The 20179-nt window shown below is 42.1% G+C and overlaps 1 protein-coding gene across 3 annotated transcripts in view; it reads left to right on the top strand.

Annotated features, from left to right (window-relative positions):
• The window catches only part of RBM27 (RNA binding motif protein 27), a 152131-nt gene extending 132360 nt beyond the window's left edge, over nucleotides 1-19771 (top strand). For all 3 annotated transcript variants that reach the window (XM_040344582.1, XM_040344581.1, XM_040344583.1), the window contains 3 exons: nucleotides 9106-9192; nucleotides 10724-10834; nucleotides 14119-19771. In XM_040344582.1, the coding sequence (XP_040200516.1) occupies nucleotides 9106-9192; nucleotides 10724-10834; nucleotides 14119-14202 (282 nt within the window). In that variant the 3' untranslated portion in view covers nucleotides 14203-19771. The remainder of the gene's footprint in view (nucleotides 1-9105; nucleotides 9193-10723; nucleotides 10835-14118) is intronic.
• Nucleotides 19772-20179: the final 408 nt, after the last annotated feature.

Raw genomic sequence — 20179 nt, 5'->3', positions numbered from 1 at the left:
GTAGCCAAGAACTACTCTATCACTCTTATGCAGACGACACGCAGTTGTACTTTCGCATCTGCCAAAAAAAGGATCATCATCTCAGATTAGAGAAATGTCTCTCTTCAATAGAAAACTGGATGACTAAGAGTTATCTCAAACTCAATAGCGCTAAAACAGAACTCTTTATGTTCAATGCCAGTCGGAAGAGTCAACCGACAACAAACTGGACACCTTCGCCCATCCTGGGTCAGACCATCTCCCCTAGCTCCAAAGTCAGAAGTCTAGGAGTCACGTTTGACACCTTCATGACAATGGACGCACAAATAGGGTCAGTAGTCAGCGGGACGCACCATTTGATGCGCCTTCTACGCAGACTTATTCCATTTATTCCCAAAGAAGACATAGCAGTCGTGGTGGGAACAATCGTGAATTCCAGACTGGACTATGCAAATGCCCTTTACCTCGGGCTCCCCAAGTACCAAATCGCTCGTCTTCAAGTCGTACAGAATACGGCCGCTAGACTTGTGACTGGGAAAAAATCTTGGGAATCAATCTCACCTTCGCTGAGATCCCTTCACTGGTTGCCAGTGAAAGACAGAATTGCATTCAAAGCACTCTGCCTGACACATAAGTGCATCCATGGGAAGGCTCCTAGATATCTATGCGACAAGATCAAACCGCACAATTGCAACCGCATTCTGCGATCCACCGACCAAAATCTGGTCAAGGTTCCTAAAACCAAATACAAGTCCAAAGGAGAAAGAAGGTTTGCTTTTCAGGGCCCCAGGCTTTGGAATGCTTTACCAACCAGCATTCGGTTGGAGCAAAACCACCTGTCTTTCAGAAGGCAGATCAAAACCCTGCTTTTCTGATAGGCATGAGACACAAACAACAAGCGCCCAGAGGCGATTCAGTTCGCATGTGCCGCGCTATATAAATTTTTTCATTCATTCATTTTCATTCAAGGGTACGGTCGTCATTCTAAACGCAAATGATTTATAAGGAAGAGGCTTTGCGACAGTTGCAGGATACCTCCACATATCGAATTATGGATAGGGATCCCACTCCTGTCTTCAGACATCAAATTATCAATCTTCTGGACACAGGTGTGGAGATGGGATTTTTTGACAGAAAAGTAGCAGAGCATCTTATGGTCAATTCACCTTTTTAGTCTCTTTTTTTTTTTTTCCATCACATGCCCAAACTCCACAGGAATATAATTCCAGTACAAGGTAGACCAATAGTGGCAGGTATCGGTTTCCTTTTTGAGCGTTTGGGTCTTTGGTTAGACCATTATCCAAAACCATTGTTTGTAAGATTACCTGGCTATATCAAAGACACTACATCAGCACTGACATCTTTACAGGAAGTGGTATGGAAGGAAGCGTACCAGTGACTCACCATGGATGTGAAGTCACTTTATTCCTGTATTCCAAGCGACCTTGCAATCCAAAGTGTGTATTGGCCTTCATTCAGGAGTGACTAGGCAGAAACTTGTAGAAAGTCTTAAACACATCACACCTAATACAGTACCGCCCAGGGGGCGGTCCCGCTGGGTATAACCCCTCTCTCTGCATCTCGCAGATCTTTTTTTTTTCTTCTGCCTAGCAAAGGAGAAAACATGGCTCCCTCCGGGCCCATATGCCTGGAGATTTATTCCAAATTGAATTTTTTTTGTTTTTGTTCCTATGATCTACGATCAACTGCCAACTGGGTGACAGGCTACAAGGATCTGGGATCCAGCCTGTTTGCCCTCTATCTACTGCTCGGCAGCCATTTTCTTGTGGTCTGCACTGTGTTTTGGCCTCTATCTGCCGCTCGCTGGCCATTTTATTGTGATCCGCGCGGTTTGGCCTCTACCTGCTGCTCGGCGGCCATCTTTCTTGTGGTCCACGCTGTTTGCCTCTATATGGCGCTCGGCTGACATTTTCTTGTGGCCCGTGGTATTTTTTGGCCTCTTTGCTGCTCGTGGCCATTTTCTCGTGGTCCACACCGTATCACAGCATTTAAACAGCACAAGCTTGCAGACACACGCTGCGGAGTGGTCAGACTGACACAGACCGCTGGCGAGGAGAAGCAGCTCAAGTAGGAAGCGGACGGCAGCTGTATGGTACTGTTCCAGGGTGGTAAATACTCTGTGGGGGGGAACCCCTCATCTGTCATAGCAAGGAGGGTGGGTTGTTGTACCTTGCCTTGGAATCCCTGTCGGTGTGGGTCAGCATGGCGTCAGAAGCAGACGCTTTTTCCCCTGAAACACCTTAGTTAGCGTCCAATTCATCAGGTGCAGGGGCATCAATTGCTATGTCTGCAATCCTAGATGCTTTTGTTGCCAAGGTGGAAGCGGCGCATGGGAATACGGGGGGTAAAAATGCCCCCTCTCCCCGCCATCCTCTGGGGACAACTCTGCAGAGCCGGGTCCAGCTTTGGCTCATGACCCTGTCTCTGATGTATCTGAGGATGCAGATCAAGATCGACCGGACAGTGAGGATTAAGGAAGAAACAATATCAAGCAAGTGGACATTGATGGTCAGACTTTAAGGCCAAGGAAGTATGGTTTTGTAAAAAAATATAATTTAATAGCATATAAATAAATTAAACAGAATATACATAAAATAAATAGGTTCAAAAAAATTGTCACAAATTCATCAACAGTAGATGACCACTGTACATTCCTCCGAAGTCGCCAACGCACGTTTCGCCGTGGGGCTTCTTCAGGGCGAGGATGAGGAATATAGAGTTAGCAGAGAGATAGAAACTTATATGGCTGGTGGTCCCTCGATGGGTGCATCCACGGGGCATATAAGATAAAGATGGAAATATATCAAGTCGGGAAGTAAGCTTTAGGTGCAAGCTTCCGGAAATCGAAAATCTTAGGTGAGTCGAAAGAGTCAAGACTGCAAGTCCAAAGGGTGGAAGATATGTACCACAGGAAAAATTGATACTCGGACTATTTTTATGAAGTCCTGAGCACACTGGGACAGCAGATGGCAGTATATCAGCAATGTAGAGGGGCTTACATAAAGAAACCCTTTCTGTAGCAGCCTTTGTATGGGGCTTTTATTACAGGCCCTGTAGCTGATTGCAATGCGTCTGTGTCCCAGGGTGTACACGCGGTAACACTCGTGTTACCGCGTGTACACCCTGGGACACAGACGCATTGCAATCAGCTACAGGGCCTGTAATAAAAGCCCCATACAAAGGCTGCTACAGAAAGGGTTTCTTTATGTAAGCCCCTCTACATTGCTGATATACTGCCATCTGCTGTCCCAGTGTGCTCAGGACTTCATAAAAATAGTCCGAGTATCAATTTTTCCTGTGGTACATATCTTCCACCCTTTGGACTTGCAGTCTTGACTCTTTCGACTCACCTAAGATTTTCGATTTCCGGAAGCTTGCACCTAAAGCTTACTTCCCGACTTGATATATTTCCATCTTTATCTTATATGCCCCGTGGATGCACCCATCGAGGGACCACCAGCCATATAAGTTTCTATCTCTCTGCTAACTCTATATTCCTCATCCTCGCCCTGAAGAAGCCCCACGGCGAAACGTGCGTTGGCGACTTCGGAGGAATGTACAGTGGTCATCTACTGTTGATGAATTTGTGACAATTTTTTTGAACCTATTTATTTTATGTATATTCTGTTTAATTTATTTATATGCTATTAAATTATATTTTTTTACAAAACCATACTTCCTTGGCCTTAAAGTCTGACCATCAATGTCCACTTGCTTGATATTGTTTCTTCCTTAATATTATTACAGATGTGGCCCATGTGAGTGCTACCCTTGTGTTTCCACTTTAATTCTCTTTTCTCTCCCCCTAAGCTGCCCCTTTTCTTCTTTCTCTCTTCTTCCTTTCTTTCTTCCTACTTTTTTCACTTTTTTCCTTTCTTCCTTCTTCTTCTCTCTTTTCCACTCCTTCCCCAGTTCCTTTAACTAACCCCTCCCCCCTTTTGAATCATTACGGACAGTGAGGATGACTCCAGATCAGCACACGAATAGGCTGTGATGGGTGATCTTATCACTTCAGTGCGAGATACTCTAAAAATAGAGGAGTCTGCGGATGCAACAGAGGCGTCGATCCCTTTTGGGTTCTGTAAGCCGACCTGCACGTCTAAGGCGTTTCCTTGTGTGTCTTATCTAGACAAACTTTTAAACAAGGAGTGGGACAAGCCACAGAAGGTTTTTTCAGTTCCTAGAAATTTGGCGGTTCGTTACCCTCTTGAGGAGAGTTTCCTGAAAAAATGGACCTCTTCTCTGATAGTGGACCCTCCAGTGTCCAGATTAAACCAGATTAATTCCAGTGGATGGGGCTCCTGCTTTCAAGGACCCTGCGGACAAGAGGGCTGAGGCGGTCACCCATAACCTATACACGGTGGTGTGCTTGGCTGTGCGCCCAACAATGGTTGAGGCCCTGGTGTCTCAGACACTCACTGAATGGGCAAAGATGCTGCAAAATGGGTTAAAGGCACGTCGGGCTCCCTCGGACGAGGTAGCTCTGGCTGACCAGTTTGTACAAGGCCTAAAGTTTGTTTGCGAGTCAGCCCTGGACCCGATCTCTCTGCTGGCCGGAGCCTCAACCTACGAGGTGGTGTTACACCATCTACTTTTCGCTAAAGTGTTGGTCGGCCGACACATCTTACAAGAGGGCCCTGATGGATTTGCCCTTTAAGGGCGACAGACTTTTCGGAGCTTTTCTGGATGACATTATTAAAGATGCCACAGGAGGTAAGAGTATGCTGCTCCCACAATCCAAAAAGGGTAAGGAGCCACGCTGTAGGCAAGTGCCCTCCTTCACCGCGCACAAGTGTTTTTTTTTTTCATCCGCCCAGTGCGGCAGGTAAAAGACTCCAGGACGATAAAGCGCCTGCTGAGGGATAGAAGCGTCCCTGGTTTCCCAAGCCCAACAAGCCTGCAAACAAATCTACATCCGCATGAAGGTCTGCCCCCCACCCATCTCTCAGGTGGGGGGACGTCTTCGCCTATTCATGACCCGGTGGACATCTCAGATCCCCAAACGGTGGGTTTGCGAAGTTGTTTCCTCAGGGTACAAGATAGTTTCTCTCTTGCCCACCGAACAGATTTTTTTTTTTCTTCCAACCTCCAGCTACAACAGACTCGTTGGGAAGCCCTACTTGGGGCGGTTCAAGACCTGCTGATACGCGGGGTAATCATTCCTGTCCCAGTACAGGAACAGTTTCAAGGGTTTTACTCAAATCTGTTCATAGTACCAAAGAAGGAGGGCGGCCGTCAAATCCTGGATCTCAGGGCCCTCAATTGCTTTGTGAAGGTACAAGGATTCCGGATGGAATTGTTTCGCTCTGTTGTCGCTGCCCTCCATCCAGGGTATTTTCTGGCGTCCTTGGACATCAGGGACACATACTTGCATGTCCCCGTATGCACCAGGCATCAGAGGTGTCTGCGCTTTGCGGTCGGGGAAGACCACTATCAATTTGTGGCTCTCCCCTTTGGCCTAGCATCAGCACCAAGGGTGTTCACCAAGGTCCTCGCCCCGATTCTGGCCCTACTAAGACAGCGTGGCATCGCTATCGTGGGCTACTTGGACGATCTTCTGAGGGCCACTTCAAGCTCAGATTTAGAGGTGAGCATGTTTATAACCTGTCAGACCCTCCGAGACTTTGGGTGCTGAACACTCAAGTCTGTATTGGTACCGACTCAACGCCTAGTGTATCTGGAGGTTGATTCTGGACTTCTCAGAGGCGAAAGTTTTCTCCCTATGGAAAAATTGCAGACCCTTCGGGCTGTGGTGCGGCAGTTGACATCCCAAAGATAATCGTTGCTCCGCTTTTGCATGCGCGTCCTGGGCCTCATGGTAGCCTCCTTCAAGACGATACAGTACGCTCAATTTCACATGCAAGTGTTGCAGAAGGAAATTCTGTCCATATGGGACAAGTGACCATCTTTCCTGGATTGTCAAATCCGGGTGAGCTACCTAGTCGGGACCTCCCTAGTTTGGTGGCTGACATTTCCGGCACTTCTGTCCGGAAAGTCAATCCTTCCTTTTTCACTGGATGGTGGTCATGACGGACGCCAGCCTTACAGGTTGGGGGGGGGGGGGAGTCTGGGGGGGGTTCAGTCGACCCAGGTTCACCGGACTCCGGAGGAATCCCACTTGCCGAACAATGTCCTGGAACTCCGGGCGATCAGGCTGTGCCTCTCCACGGTGTCTCAGGGGCTACAGGGGCATCCAGTCAGGATCCAGTCGGACAACACCACGGCGGTGGCGTATGTCAACCATCAAGGAGGAACCAGAAGCTCGGCTGCAGCATCGGAGGTCGCTCACATCCTAAGGTGGACAGAAAGGAGCGTACCGGCCCTATCGGCCATATACATTCCGGGCGTGGAAAACTGTCAAACGGACTACCTGAGTCGCCTGATGCTGGACCAAGGAGAATGGTCTCTGCATCCGGATGTGTTTTCAGCTCCTTTGCTCAAGATGGGGCATGCCAGACGTAGATCTCCTGGCGTCTCGACTCAATCGGAAGGTATTGAGGTTTGTGGCCAGGTCAAGAGACCCATGGGTAGACGCAACAGATGCGTTGGTGGCACTGTGGAGTCGGTACCGGCTAATCTATGCCTTCCCTCCTCTGAGGCTCCTTCCTCATCTGCTTCTCAGAGTGGAGACAGAGGGGTCCCAATGATCCCAGTTGCTCCGGACTGGCCTTGGCGTCCTTAGTACGCCAGCCTAGTGCATCTAGTAGCAGACGTCCCTTGGCGTCTACCGTTAAGAGAGGACCTGCTGTCGCAAGGTCCCATACTTCATCCTGCTTTACAGTCGATGGCTTTACAGTCTATGGCTTTAACGGCATGGCTATTGAAAGCCAGGTGCTAAGAGACCGGGGCCTGTCAGATTCAGTGATTTCTACCATGAGGAGGGCTCGGAAGCTATCCTCTAGGAAGATTTCCATCGCACTTGGAAGGCCTACATATCCATTTGTGAGGAGATGAGGTGGAATCTGCGTACTTATTTGGTTTCCAGAGTCCTGCTGTTTGTACAGTGGGGGGGTGGACCAAAAACTTGCCTTAAGTACGATTTAAGGGGCAGATTTCTGCCGTGTGTGTGTGTGTGTGTTTTTTTTTTTTTTTTTTTTTTTTAACGACCCCTGGCGACTCGCTCTCTAGTGAGTACGTTTTGTACAGGGCGTTCGGCATGTGGCCCCTCTGATCCGCCCTCCACTACCACTGTGGGACCTGAACCTGGTCCTCTTGGTGCTTCAGAAGCCACCGTTTGAGAACATTAGGGAAGTTCCCTTGTTGACACTTTCTCAGAAACTGGTCTCTTTGGTGGCTGTTACGTCAGTTAGATGGGTTTCTGAGCTGGCAGCCTTGTCATGCAAGGCTCCTTTATCTGATCTTCCACAAGGATAAGGTGGTGCTGCGTCCGCAGCCTACCTTCCTAAGGTCGTTTCAGCCTTCCATCTCAATGAGGACATTGTACTTCCATCCTTGTGTCCTCGTCCGTCGCATCCTAAGAAGGCGGCGTTGCATTCCTTGGACGTTGTCTGAGCTCTGAGAGTATACTTGGCTGCTCAGTTCGGGAGGTCAGACTCACTGTTGGTTTCGGTGGCTGGTCCCAAGAAGTCCCTGGCGATCTCGTCGGCCACCATCTCGAGGTTGGGCGCCCCCCTTTCCTGTCACGGCGCATTTGACCAGGGCAATAGGTGCCTCTTGGGCTTTCCGACATCAAGCATATGTTTCCCAGGTGTGTAAGGCGGCGACTTGGTCGTCCATTCACACTTTCACTAAATTCTACAAGGTTGATGTGAGTGCATCTTCGGATGCTTCTTTCGGGCGTAAAGTTTTGCAGGCGGCTGTTTAAGTTGCAACTCAGTTGAGGAGCTCTGTTTTTTGTTTTGGGGTGAAGTTTATTTTATGCTGTTCCCACCCCTCGTTTTTGACACTGCTTTGGGATGTCCCACTTTGTCAAGATTAAGGCTGTGTCCGTCCAACGAAAGAGAAAATATAATTTTTGTACTCGCCGTAAAATCCCTTTCTCTGGGTTCATGGACGGCCACAGCACCCACCCCTCCTTTTTTTAGGTTTGTACTGCTTTTTGACGAACTGATCTGCGAGATGCAGAGAGAGGGGTTATACCCAGAGGGACCATCCCCTGGGCAGTACTGTATTAGGTGTGATGTGTTTAACACTTTCTACAAGTTTCTGCTTGGTCACTCCTGAATGAAGGCTAATACCCACTTTGTCAAGATTAAGGCTGTGTCCGTCTATAAACTCGGAGAAAATGATTTTACGGTGAGCACAAAAATCTTTTTCTCTCCTGGAGGGTGTGAATTTCTTGGATCCTCATTCATCAACTGTCGTGTTTAGGAATAACTACTTTTGGGCATTGATTTTTTTGCAGGTTGGTAGCCTATTAATGGGGGCAAATATCTTCAGAGGAAAGCTGTCCCATCTAGGGTACCCAAAAAATAAGTGCATATATCAAATCAACAGTTCATTCTGTGTACTATGAACCATTGGGAAAGCTTATGTGTGGAGATTAGTGATAGAAATGAAACTAATCACACATACAAAATTAAAGAGGTTGTAAACCCGAGAAATAAAAAAACTGTAAGGCAAAGACATAATGAGCTAGTATACATTGCATGCTAGTTCATTATGAAATACTGACCTTAGGAACGAAGCCCTGCAGCGGCGCTAAGACGGCTGACATCTTCCCCATGTATTTATTTTTCCGGGTTTGCGGGCTTCAGGGCTGTGATTGGCTTGAGCCGCCATGATGTCTGTCCTGTGCATGTGTGCAGGAGCTGCTGGTCATGGCACAGGGCCCTGAAAAAACTGTTCCTTCAGAACGCTGATGTAATCGGCAGCGTGTATAGTAATTCTCTCCTAAACAAGTCTTATTATAGGTTTACCTGTAGGTACAATTAAACAAGAAGAGTTTACTTCTTCTTTAACCCTGATAGGACCATACATACATTGAGCTCCTAAAATGCCAGGCCCATGCTGATATATCTTTGCACCAAGAACTAAGGCTCCGCTATTTATGTGAATCATTTTGTGGTGTATTTTTGCTTAAGAATTGTATGTTGTCTTACTGTAAACTTATTTTTTATTTATTTTTTGGTAATTAAATTATAGAAATTTGGTGAAGTTGATGACTTGAAAGAAGAGGAATTCCCACCAACTGTCATTTTAACATTCAAGACAAGGCAAGAGGCTGAAAATGTAAGAAATACATATGCAATATTCTTAAAATACATATTTTGTCAGTTTTTCAGCGTTAGACTGTCCAATTAAACAATATGACTTTGTAGTCCACAAACTACTTGCTCACTTTCTTTGGCGAAAACCATGTATATACAGTGAAAAAAAGTGCAGCGCAAAATAAAAAATTAAATAATGATATAGTATACATTAAAAAGAAAGTCCATAAAGTGCTCTGGTGCAATATAAATAGTCCAACAGTAAAGGTAAGTGCAAAAAACAATCCAGGAGTGATGTCCAGGAAAGGAGAAACCTCCACCACATGGAAAGGATGGCCTCGCACCTTAATACCCAGACCAACAAAGTGTCAATCAGCATGAATATAGCACAGCAAGCTTCCTGTTCTCAGGGATGTCAGCAGTGTGTAAAGACAGGATCTCACAACAGCAGCCAGATAAACGATTAAGATGGAGCATTCAGGGCATGTAAAAAAGGTAGAGGAAAATCTAGTGCTCCCTGATCTCTGTGTTCATGAACACATAGAGATCGTGTGCCAACCATCTCTGGGTGGAACAACCAGACCATAATTTAAATGTATGGTCTTGAGAATCCTCATATTCTACCCCTTCCTGCCAAGGCACGCTCTACTAAATCTGTAAACGCTGTTTTCCAGATTTGCTAGGCTGTCACGTGGTCTTCTGTTCACACCTTCTCGCAAGTTTCTACCAGGTGGATGTTTCGGCCAGCATTGGGTAGAAAGGTTATTTTATATTGCTCCTTGATCAGCAGGCCAGCCCTATTTTTTATTTTTGTGAATTTTAGCCATTTGCTGTGTATTACACCCCTACGTTGGACTACCCTTGTGTCCCTTAATGGACAAGAAAAGACTGAAAAGGATTTTTGTACTCGCAGTAAAAAATTATTTTTTTTTAAGTCTGTCGAGGGATACAGGTTGTAGGTCTCACCCTCTGTGTTGTATGGCAATGCTATATGCCCATTTGCTATAAAAGTGAGACATGCTGGTAGTAGGAGGGGACTCCAGGAAAAGGATTTTACAGTAAGTATAAAAATACTTTTTTTTTTTTTCTTTCATTTCTTTTTTAAGTTCCTTTTTTTTTTATTTATTTTTTTTTTAATTGGGAGTGCAGATTTTGCCCCTATTGGGTAAAAATTGAATGCCTAGTTCAGTTCTATATCTGACATGGAGGGGTAACTTTCTTGGTGTGCTCACAATCAACACAGTAAATTTACACAGTAGTGTATGTTTCTTTGTCTTCGTCCAAAATTCATGGAACGTTTAACATCAGATTCATACATTTTTCCACCTAAGATTTAGTTACAAAAATTGGTGAATCATTTGTGAGAGTTGTGAAAATTTTGGGTGAGGACATTTCTAAATGGACCCCTAGGAGTACAAATGATCTTCTATTTTAACTATTTGGAGGCTTCTTTATCTTGTGCTGAGTATTTCTACACTGGTGAAAGGTTCTAAGCTTTATTCTGAGGTGTATTTTTGTAAATCCTTTTTTTTTTTTTTTTTTTTTTTTTTTAGGCAGCTAACCAAGGTTCAAAATTTAAAGGTCGAAAATTAACAGTTTGCTGGCACAAACCAAAGATTCCTTCCATGTCCACTGAAACAGAGGAGGAAGAGTCCAAGGAAGAGGTAAAGTACTCCCACCTTACAATGTCTGTTATACTTATGGTTAACATTTTATTTTTTACATTGGGGGGGGGGGGGGGGGGGGGGGGTCGTGATTAGCGCATACTTTTTTTCTTCTTCTTAAGCTGGCCATATATTCCCGCCACTGTCATATTACAATGAGCGGCAGCTGCAGTAGATTGACTGCAAAAAGAAGAGAAGGTACGCCAATCTAAGTGCAGTAGCATAAAACTTTTAATAGAAGTGTAGAAGTGTATGTACTACTCACATAATGTAAGAAATCAAAGGCATGTATAGGGCGATCTGGTCCGGTGTCCGGTGTCACTGTGGAGTTCAGATGGAACAGATGGAAATGACAGCGATTTCTATACCGGACAAAATCCTCGGCAAACAGGTGGGCTGATGATTATGAGAACTCCAATATTACCCTGAGAGAGGCCACTGATCGAGACAGCGTGCGCCTCAGCGTGGGGCGCAACGCCGCGTCGTCGGACGTTCCAATTTTTTATACTACTGCACTTAGATTGGTGCACCTTCTCTGCATACACTGTACCCATATGACATTTTTATAATTTAGACATTATAGACAATTGTGCACTTCCAACCTTGTGACAACAGTTTTTGGGGAAGGTCCTTTTCTGTTCTAGTATAGACTGCCTATGTAAACAAAGCCAGGTCCATAAACATAATATAGTTATAGTATGTGAATTGCGCTCCCCTAGTGGTTCATCTGTCACCAATGATTTTAATCATTAGCCCCCAATACATATCACCTCCATTTGATAATACACCAAATAGATATATATGTGTGTAAATACTTATATACAAATATTCTTCTCAGAAAAATTGTATTTGTAAAAATTATAATAGAAATCTATATATGGAAAAATAAAAAAGTATAAACCTACAAATATAAAAATATGTATATAGTGAAAAAATATTAATATGTGACAATTAGATAGAAAATTTCAGAATCGGTCCTCTGCTCATTAAAGTCCCAATATGCTATCAGGTGCTTGTATAAATGCTTCTCCCGTGGGGTGTTATAACACAATGAAATGTCACCACTTCTGTGATATTCCTGTCACTGCTAGAAATGGCCACTCACCAGATCTCAATCAAATAAATGCCTTTGGTTCATTCCCAGGATAACCACTCCTCTTACACGTCTTTTCACCAATTGCCAGATGCCTTGGATATGCCAATGGGGTCTCTTTCTCTCCTACAATAGCTCATAAAAAAGAGGAGTGCCCCTCACGGTGTAGTACGCAAAAAATGTATTGGTTGCCTAAAAACAAATACTGTATTTGCTGGCGTATAAGACTACCTTTTACACTTAAAAAAACTGGCCAAAAAGCAGGGGTCGTCTTATACGCCGGGTCAGCTGCTCAGATGCCTGCTGGATGTGCGGTAATACTGTATGTAGCTTCGGCTACATACAGTATATACCGCTTAGCCAATCCCGGTGAGCGATGTATTCAAATGAATACAGAGCCTGCTCGGATTGGAGTAACAACCTCTGCCAATCCGAGTGCCTACATACAGTAGGCTGCTCAGATTGGCTTTGAGAGTCAGAGGCGTGGGTTGATGATGATACAGCCTCTGCCAATCCAAGCAGGCTTTGTATTAATTAATTGGCTCCATCTCCAGCAATAATGAAAGAATATGGCTCCAGCAGAAAGAAATATGAAGCATCGGAATGGGGGTCGTCTTATACGGTGAGTACAGGCAAAAAAAAATCTTTAAAAAACTGCTAAATTAGGGGGTCGTCTTATACACCTGGTCGCCTTATACGCCAGCAAATACGGTAGGTATTGCACTCATATTTGGTTGTGCCCGTATGCCGGCACCAAGCTTCTCCAGCCGTGTATGCAAAACAATTGGAAGGTATGAGCCGTTCCTCTCGAGTTCCCCCAGCGTCTACCTCACGATCAACGCATGGTTCCGCAGGTATCAGCAGCCACTACGCGTTTCACAAATATTCCCATTGTCCCAATATGATCTGACCCCCCTTTGCTGCCTGCAGTCCCCCCCCCCCTTGCTCTGCAGCGCGGAGATTTATACAAGCACCTGATTAGCATATTGGGACTTTAATGAGCAGAGGACCAATTCTGAAATTTTCTATTTAATTGTCACATATTTATATTTTTATATTTGTATGTTTATACTTTTTTATTTTTCCATATATAGATTTCTATTATAACACTTGTTTGCCTTGGAGACAGTGACCCCTTGTATTTGGGATAGGGGCACCAAGGTTTATATGAGCACCATATCATAAGCGTAACAGTAGATATATGGAATTTTTTTTGTGGTTTTGTGTTTTTTTGAGTTTTTACAATTTTTCTGAGCAGAATATTTGTATACAAGTATTTGGCACATATATAGCTATTCGATGTATTATCAAATGGAGGTGATATGTATTGGGGGCTAATAATTAAAATCATTGCCCAGAAGTAGGTGGTGACAGATGAACCACTAGGGGAGCGCAATTCACATACTATAACTACATTTTAAGGACCAGGCATCATTGGGTGTCTTGACCCTTCTTTTCTGATTATAGTATATTTTCACTTGCGCCAGCAACACTTTTACCATAAACTTTTACCATAAACGTAATACTTTGAGTTTATTGTGGAGGAATTTGCGCGACATGCACAGTACCTAGACCTCAGCCCTACTAACCTGGAAAGTTTACTTTTGATCCAGATCTTGTTGTGCAACATCCGTTTCTGACATCACAAATCCCCTTTCATTATATAGACACAGATTACATGGCAACACTGCAAAATAATACTGGGTATGCACTTTTAAATTAAACATTTCAATAACTGAAATGATGTGCCAACTAAACTATAAAATTCTCTTTTAAAACATCTGTTGCTAATAAGACATTTGCTCCTGCCAGACAGATTTTGCATTACCATACAATTCTATATGAATACAAAACCCTGCATGAAGCAGGTCATGTGCACTTGTCAATGAAGTCTGAATGCTCTCGGAAGCATCTCAAACTTTCCATTTCACAAGCTCAAAGCCCGTCAACACAGGCCCTAAATTAAAAAGAAAAAATAAGTTGGCTCTGTGTTAGTGTGTACTGTTGTACAAGCTGTACACTCACTACTTACATTGTAGCAAAGTGTAATTTCTTCAGTGTTGTCACATGAAAAGAAGTAAAAAAAAAAATTAGGGGAGTACTCACTTTTGTTGGATACTGTATGTACATATGATATAAAATGTTGTTGTGGTTGTTTGAGTATTTTTTTAAACATAGAACATTGTTTTAGGAGGCTGAAACCTCAGATCCATTTCTTCATGAAGATGATGATGAAGACGAGGATGAAGATGAGTCTCGATCTTGGAGGAGATAAAGAATCGGCAGGACTGTACATATTATATTTTTCCCTCTTAAAGAGTGTTTGCAGAACTTTTTACCATGAAAACACAAATGGAAAGCAGAGTCAGATTCAAGGAAGACTTTTTCCCCTCTCTCCACATTATTGCAGAAAGTAAATCAATGAATTGTGAATAAGCCACACGTATGAAAGCCAAAGGCAAAAGACTGTGTGGTTTTTGTTTTTTTGTTTTTTTGTGACTGTGGTCCTATATGCAGAGTAGAGTGAAATATTTTTGAAAGTCTTTAAAATACATAGTTTTATTTTTTAAGATTTAAATTGACCCAACTTGAGTAGAACCTAAATATTTAATTGTATAGTATCACTTTAGTTCAGTATTAATTTAATAATTCTCTCAAATCCAATGCCTTTATAAATATACAGATGCTTGGTCCTTACTTGTAGGCACAGAAGTAGAACCATATACCTCTCGGCCCATATCAACACATTTTCCCACTCCAGTGAAGAACTGGAAGCAAACACCTGTATTCTTTGTTTTACAGACAGCCACCCATGTGTTCAAAAAGACAGCAAAGGGTGGCTGAGATCTGGACTAACACGCACACACTTGTTTCTAACAGTGTTTCCCAAATCGAATCTTCTGGTGCTACTAACATGTCAGGTTTTCAATTTGTCCAGGTGGTAGCCAGGCACATTATTAATATTTTTGTAAAAGCAGAACACTGGTTATCTTAGAAATGGCTGATGACCAGGTTCACATCTTAATATTAGGTGCCTCAATTTGTAACAGCTAGCTGGCAAAAGCTGCTGTGCTATCGCACAGTTGTGTCCTTGGTTATGGTACCTGTACATAGAAAACACATAAACATTGATCAGGCAGTACTGCTACAAATTGAGTTTAATAATGAGATCTGCACCAAAATTCTGGTTGGTCAATAGCACTTTTTGAAGATGTGTGTAGGTTGCACCTGACATTTCATAAAGCTTTCCCAAAAAGTACTCTGGATGACCTGTCCAAACTTATAGGCCCAAAATTTTAATACTGGAATAAAGATCTTTTATTTTCAGCTACGTCACTGTAAATTTTAAATCTGCTGAATCCTTATATATTTTCTTCTTCTTCTTTCTTTTTTTTTTTTATATATATAATAAAGATCTTTATCCTTATGTGTTAGGTTTGTGAGTAGAGTCCCATGTCTTGGTTAGTAGCACTAGTTCCTCTTTCTGTGTACCTGTGACAAGGTCTAGAAAATATGACCTGGCAACTACACTTGAAATTTTTTTTTCATTTAGTAGCATGGTTTTAATTGCCTTTTAACTCCTAGCTTATTTGCAACACAGTGAAAATGTCTGCAAATTTGCTTAGTTGACAACTAGAGGTTTATCTTCTGCTTCTAAACAATTTATATTGTCCTTGTTTAATGCATAGTTTAGCCCTCTGTGATCTGGGAAAAGCTTATTTGAAATCCAGCCCATATTGGTCAGTTTACTCTTTTTTGCCAGTAAAAATGCTTTAAAGTCTCAGCAATTTTACAAGATAATTTGTACTCCTGTGTTTTGAATACCCCTGCTTGACCGGTTTTCTTTGAAAAAGTACTAGTTGATACCTGACCAATTTTGTCCTGGGTAATGAACTCATTACCAAGCATTCTGTATATCTGTGAAGTTAGCAGGATTTGTTAATAGATCAAGCAGACAATGTATGCCTTTGTTTATTTTTAATAGATAATTGTATGACATTACATTGCACAGTAATGGTGGACTGTATTTAATCAGGAGAGGCAGTAGGGGATTGTCAAATCCTTCATAAAGGTGTACTTTGATATCATTTAGCTGGGTTCACCTAAACGCATGAAGCATCTTTATCATGTACATTATTATAAAGGTTTGGTCTACCAAACTGTTTCAGTTGCTGGATGTTGGTAAATTGAATTACATCTGATTGTCACATCTGTGGTCTCATTCACAAGTGCTGCAGACACTGCCACTCCTCTGCAATGCGATTCACACTTTGATAATTTTTCAGAGATATTTGACAGGCAGTGAGGAGTCATTGTTGCCTTCTCACTGAATGATTTAACTGTCGTACTACCGAGCTTACGGTGCTGTTCTAGCATGGCCAATAGACCTGATTTAAGTTGGAGCCTGACAAAAACGTCACGCTGTTTAAGCTTTGCCACAGCATGTGTATAGCCATGAGCAGCTGGCTGTTAGTGCTCAGGCGGTCGGCACTGGGTGTGAAACTGCAGTTTAGCCTCCTGGTTTTACTGCCCCCTAACCTCTGAAACTGACAAGCCCTTTGCACATTCAGGTCTACTTAACCTTGAGAGTCGAGAGGTAAAAAGAAGGCTCATTCTCCTTTTTTGGGTATTTATTTTTATTTATGGAGAGTAGAGAAATAAGAATTGGCACCTTGGGTTGGGGCAAGAGAAGTGAGACTCCAAGTTGAGCATGAGATGCCAGGCAAGAGATGTATTCTGGCCAGCAGAATTGTGCATTTTACACACGGATAACCTTTTTGAGAGCAATGCGTGTACAGTGAGATCAAAAAATTTACAAAGCTTCCATTGTTTGGTTTCAATATTTTATTGGGTTTTCAAAAATTGTAACAAGCCATGGTTTGCCCACGCAGGGGCAACATTGAACAGATAAATAAGGAAGCAGCGCATGAACGCGTAATGAATAACAAAACAAACTATAACCCAGGCCATGGAGGACCAGGTTGAAAATTAGACCTGTGTCATAGACGCACATGTTGTTCTGAACACCGGTGTACAACAATCTACATTGTTGGCCTTCATATCAGAACAAGGCTTCCATTGTTCAAGATGAAGCCAGTGTATTAATGGTCTTAGAGTGACCTTGTTAAACGTGTCAGCATATGCCAAAGGCTGAAATATCCAGTTTGTGCAGACCAAACCTATAAATGAATTGTTTAAGGAGAGACTCCAGTTTTGTTGTGGGCAAAAAATTCTTCTCCAGCTTTGCTATCCAAATTGCAGGAATTATTGCAGGAACAACCTTTTATTGTAGATCTTGCCTGCCTTTTTTTCCTCTGTGCCTGCACATGGCACTAAAAGTGTGGGCTACATGGTAAAATGTTTGTGTTCTAAGAACACTGCATCCCTTTAATCACGCAGCATACTCTGCAAGTATCTCACTAAAGATAATGGGTAAATGCTGGATGTACTGGAGATGCCTATAATCTGACTTCAAGCTCTGTGCAGACATTAACCAAAAAAATTACCTATTAAATATATATAACATTTTTTTTTTCCCAACAAGACTGGAGTTTCCTTTCAGGACTATAGTAAAAGCCAGCAGTCGGTTCTCATCTGCAACGTCACCTACATTTCACTATTGTGTCATGTTGATGCAGAGACCTTTATATGTGGAAATTGGGAGGGAGACAAAGGATTTATATATTGTGTACAGATGTTTTCTTAAGATGTATAATTTTGTACATAACTTTCTCCTTTCTGCGTGCTAAAATTCTTATTGAATATATGCCCAGAAATGTTTTATTTTTGTACCAAAAGTGGTGAGGAAGAAGACCAAACTTGTGAGGCAAAAAGTGGCCACATCAGCAGTAGGCAAAAGTTTTTTTTTGTTTTTTTTTGTTTTTTTCTTCTCCTCCTCCCTTCCTTTTTTTTTTCTGTCACTCCGCATTTTCACATTGGACAGTGAACTGTCCTCAAACTTTGCTTTGCAGTTGTTTTTATTTAACTTTGTCATTTTAATTCTGGAAAGCTTACAAGATGTCATGTGCTGATGTGCTGGGATTACATAAATTGTAGGTTTCTTGGTGAAACCATCCATTTATATATTTTGATTTTTGTAAGATATTTGTCAAGAGAATGACCCATATTTTAGTTTCTATTCTTATAATTTAGTTTACAGTTGCCTAAAATTTCATTTTTTTTTTCCCTAACAATCACCTTTTATATGACTATTTAAAGGAGGACTTTACCAAGCATCCATTTGGAGACTTCAAGTATCTTATGTTTCTATACCTCTATTGTAGTGCCAAGATCTCATGCTGAGGTCTTCTGCCTTGTCTTTATATAAAAAAGTGTTGTGTTCGCTCCATATTCTGGACTAAAAATTTCCTTAGTAAACAGCCAAAATTGTGTCATGCACTCTAAATTTAGTGGATTGCATGGGTGGACACAAAGTAATATTTATGCATGTATCCTCACTCTCATTGTATCCCAAATGCTTGCGCTGAAGTCTCCTTTAAAGAAACTGTCAGTCTGTTAAAAAAAAAAAAAAGAATGCCGGTCTCCTGCAATAGAAGAGCTCTTGTATTTACCTCTCTGGCAGTCCATGTTTTCTACCTTTTCCAAATGCTGCACCCCACTTTAAAATTCTTTGGCATTTGACACTTGTGGTATTGTCTGTGTGCTGTGGTTTCCTCTACAGTCCCCTACATCACTGCTGAGTCATGTAGGGCTCAGGGTATGGAACAGAAATGTGACAATCTCAGATGTGTAGAATACTCAGGAATATTACGGAGGCTGCAGCCCCTGAACAGAGGGGAAGATAGGAGACATGGGCTGATGCAGAGGTGAGTTTTACTAGCTTTGCGCTGCCAGGGATTTTGATTATGGTTTATGTTGTGCATTCATCAGTATTGAATTACTGTATATCTCGGTTAATCAGACTGATAATGTGTCAATATTATAACCCATATGGCCTATTTGCAAAAATTGAGAGTCCCTAGTTAATTTTAAACTGCTGGGCCAAAGCAGTTACATGAGCTCTTAAACACCAATTTTAGTATTGCAGTTGTGCCTTACGTATAATGCACCACATGCCAGACGTATTTCTAAATTGGTTTAAAATAACGCTTGTCCCTAATGAAAAGGTCAAGTCTTGGGGCATAGAATCATACCTCTTATCTTAATAGCATTGTTTTCCTGAACCATTCTAATGAAGAAACGCCAGTGTGTTTCCTTAAGTTTACTACACCATAAACATACTTTTGTGATAATAATCTGTATTTAAAAAAACTCATGTACACACGTTTTAAACACATTTTTCACCTTCATAATTTTGTTATCTGCTTTTTACTCTTCTAAATATATGAAATGAACAGTGAGGCCTTAATGAATCTTACAACAGACCTGCTAGTTCATTGTTGATAATAAAATTGGCCAAGATGCATGGACAGGAGTATTAAAGAATACAAAGAGATTTTGATAAAATGATCATATGGGTGGTGTTTTGGTTCTTCTTATGTATTATATATGTATTATAGTTTTTACAATATGGTGAACTTGTGTCATAGTATAATAGGCAATATTGTTGATTTTCTAACTGTTTATACGTTTAAAAATCATCCAATGTAATGTTTTATTAATTTACAAGTTGAATTTCTTAAGGCATGTTCATTTTTGCAATAAAGAGACATGGTTCCGTGGTTCAAGACAGACAAAATAACAAGTAAAAAAAAAGAGGAAAAAAAATACACTGGTTAAAAAAACAAAAACAAAAGGAAAAAAAAAAAACACATCAATATAGTCATCCCACAAACTCTGAATTGGATATAACCAGAACCACACCAAAAAATTTACAACTTAAACTTGTGTTGTGTCATTTTTATTTGGTGGGAAAGAGGTGGGCCATTTTGGAAAGTTTTGTTCTAATAGAACTGTGGCAAATTTTGAATCGAAACCTTACATTTAGAGAAGAGCTACAGTTTATAAGCAAATTAAACGGCTACAGATATTGTACCTGCTGACCTTTTAATAAACCGACATATACCAATCCAGGGATCCAGTATGGTCTTCACCTAAGCCGGTACTTCACTGTTCTTCAGTTCCTCAGCTCCAGCATCTTGTGAGAAGCTGGCTGTGACTTCCTCTGGCAGAGGGAGCAGGTACCTGTGAAAACTAGGTGCCTGCTCCCATAAACCCAAACAATTTACAAAGGTAGTAGAGGAGATGGTAAAGCAGAACTTGCTTGCCCCCAAGGTTCCATGAAATATTTA

The sequence above is a fragment of the Rana temporaria genome, chromosome 3 (genome assembly GCF_905171775.1).
Source record: "Rana temporaria chromosome 3, aRanTem1.1, whole genome shotgun sequence".
Classification (NCBI taxonomy): domain Eukaryota; kingdom Metazoa; phylum Chordata; class Amphibia; order Anura; family Ranidae; genus Rana; species Rana temporaria.
The sequence above is the reverse complement of the archived record's forward strand: the minus strand, read 5'-3'. Positions and strand labels throughout refer to the sequence as shown.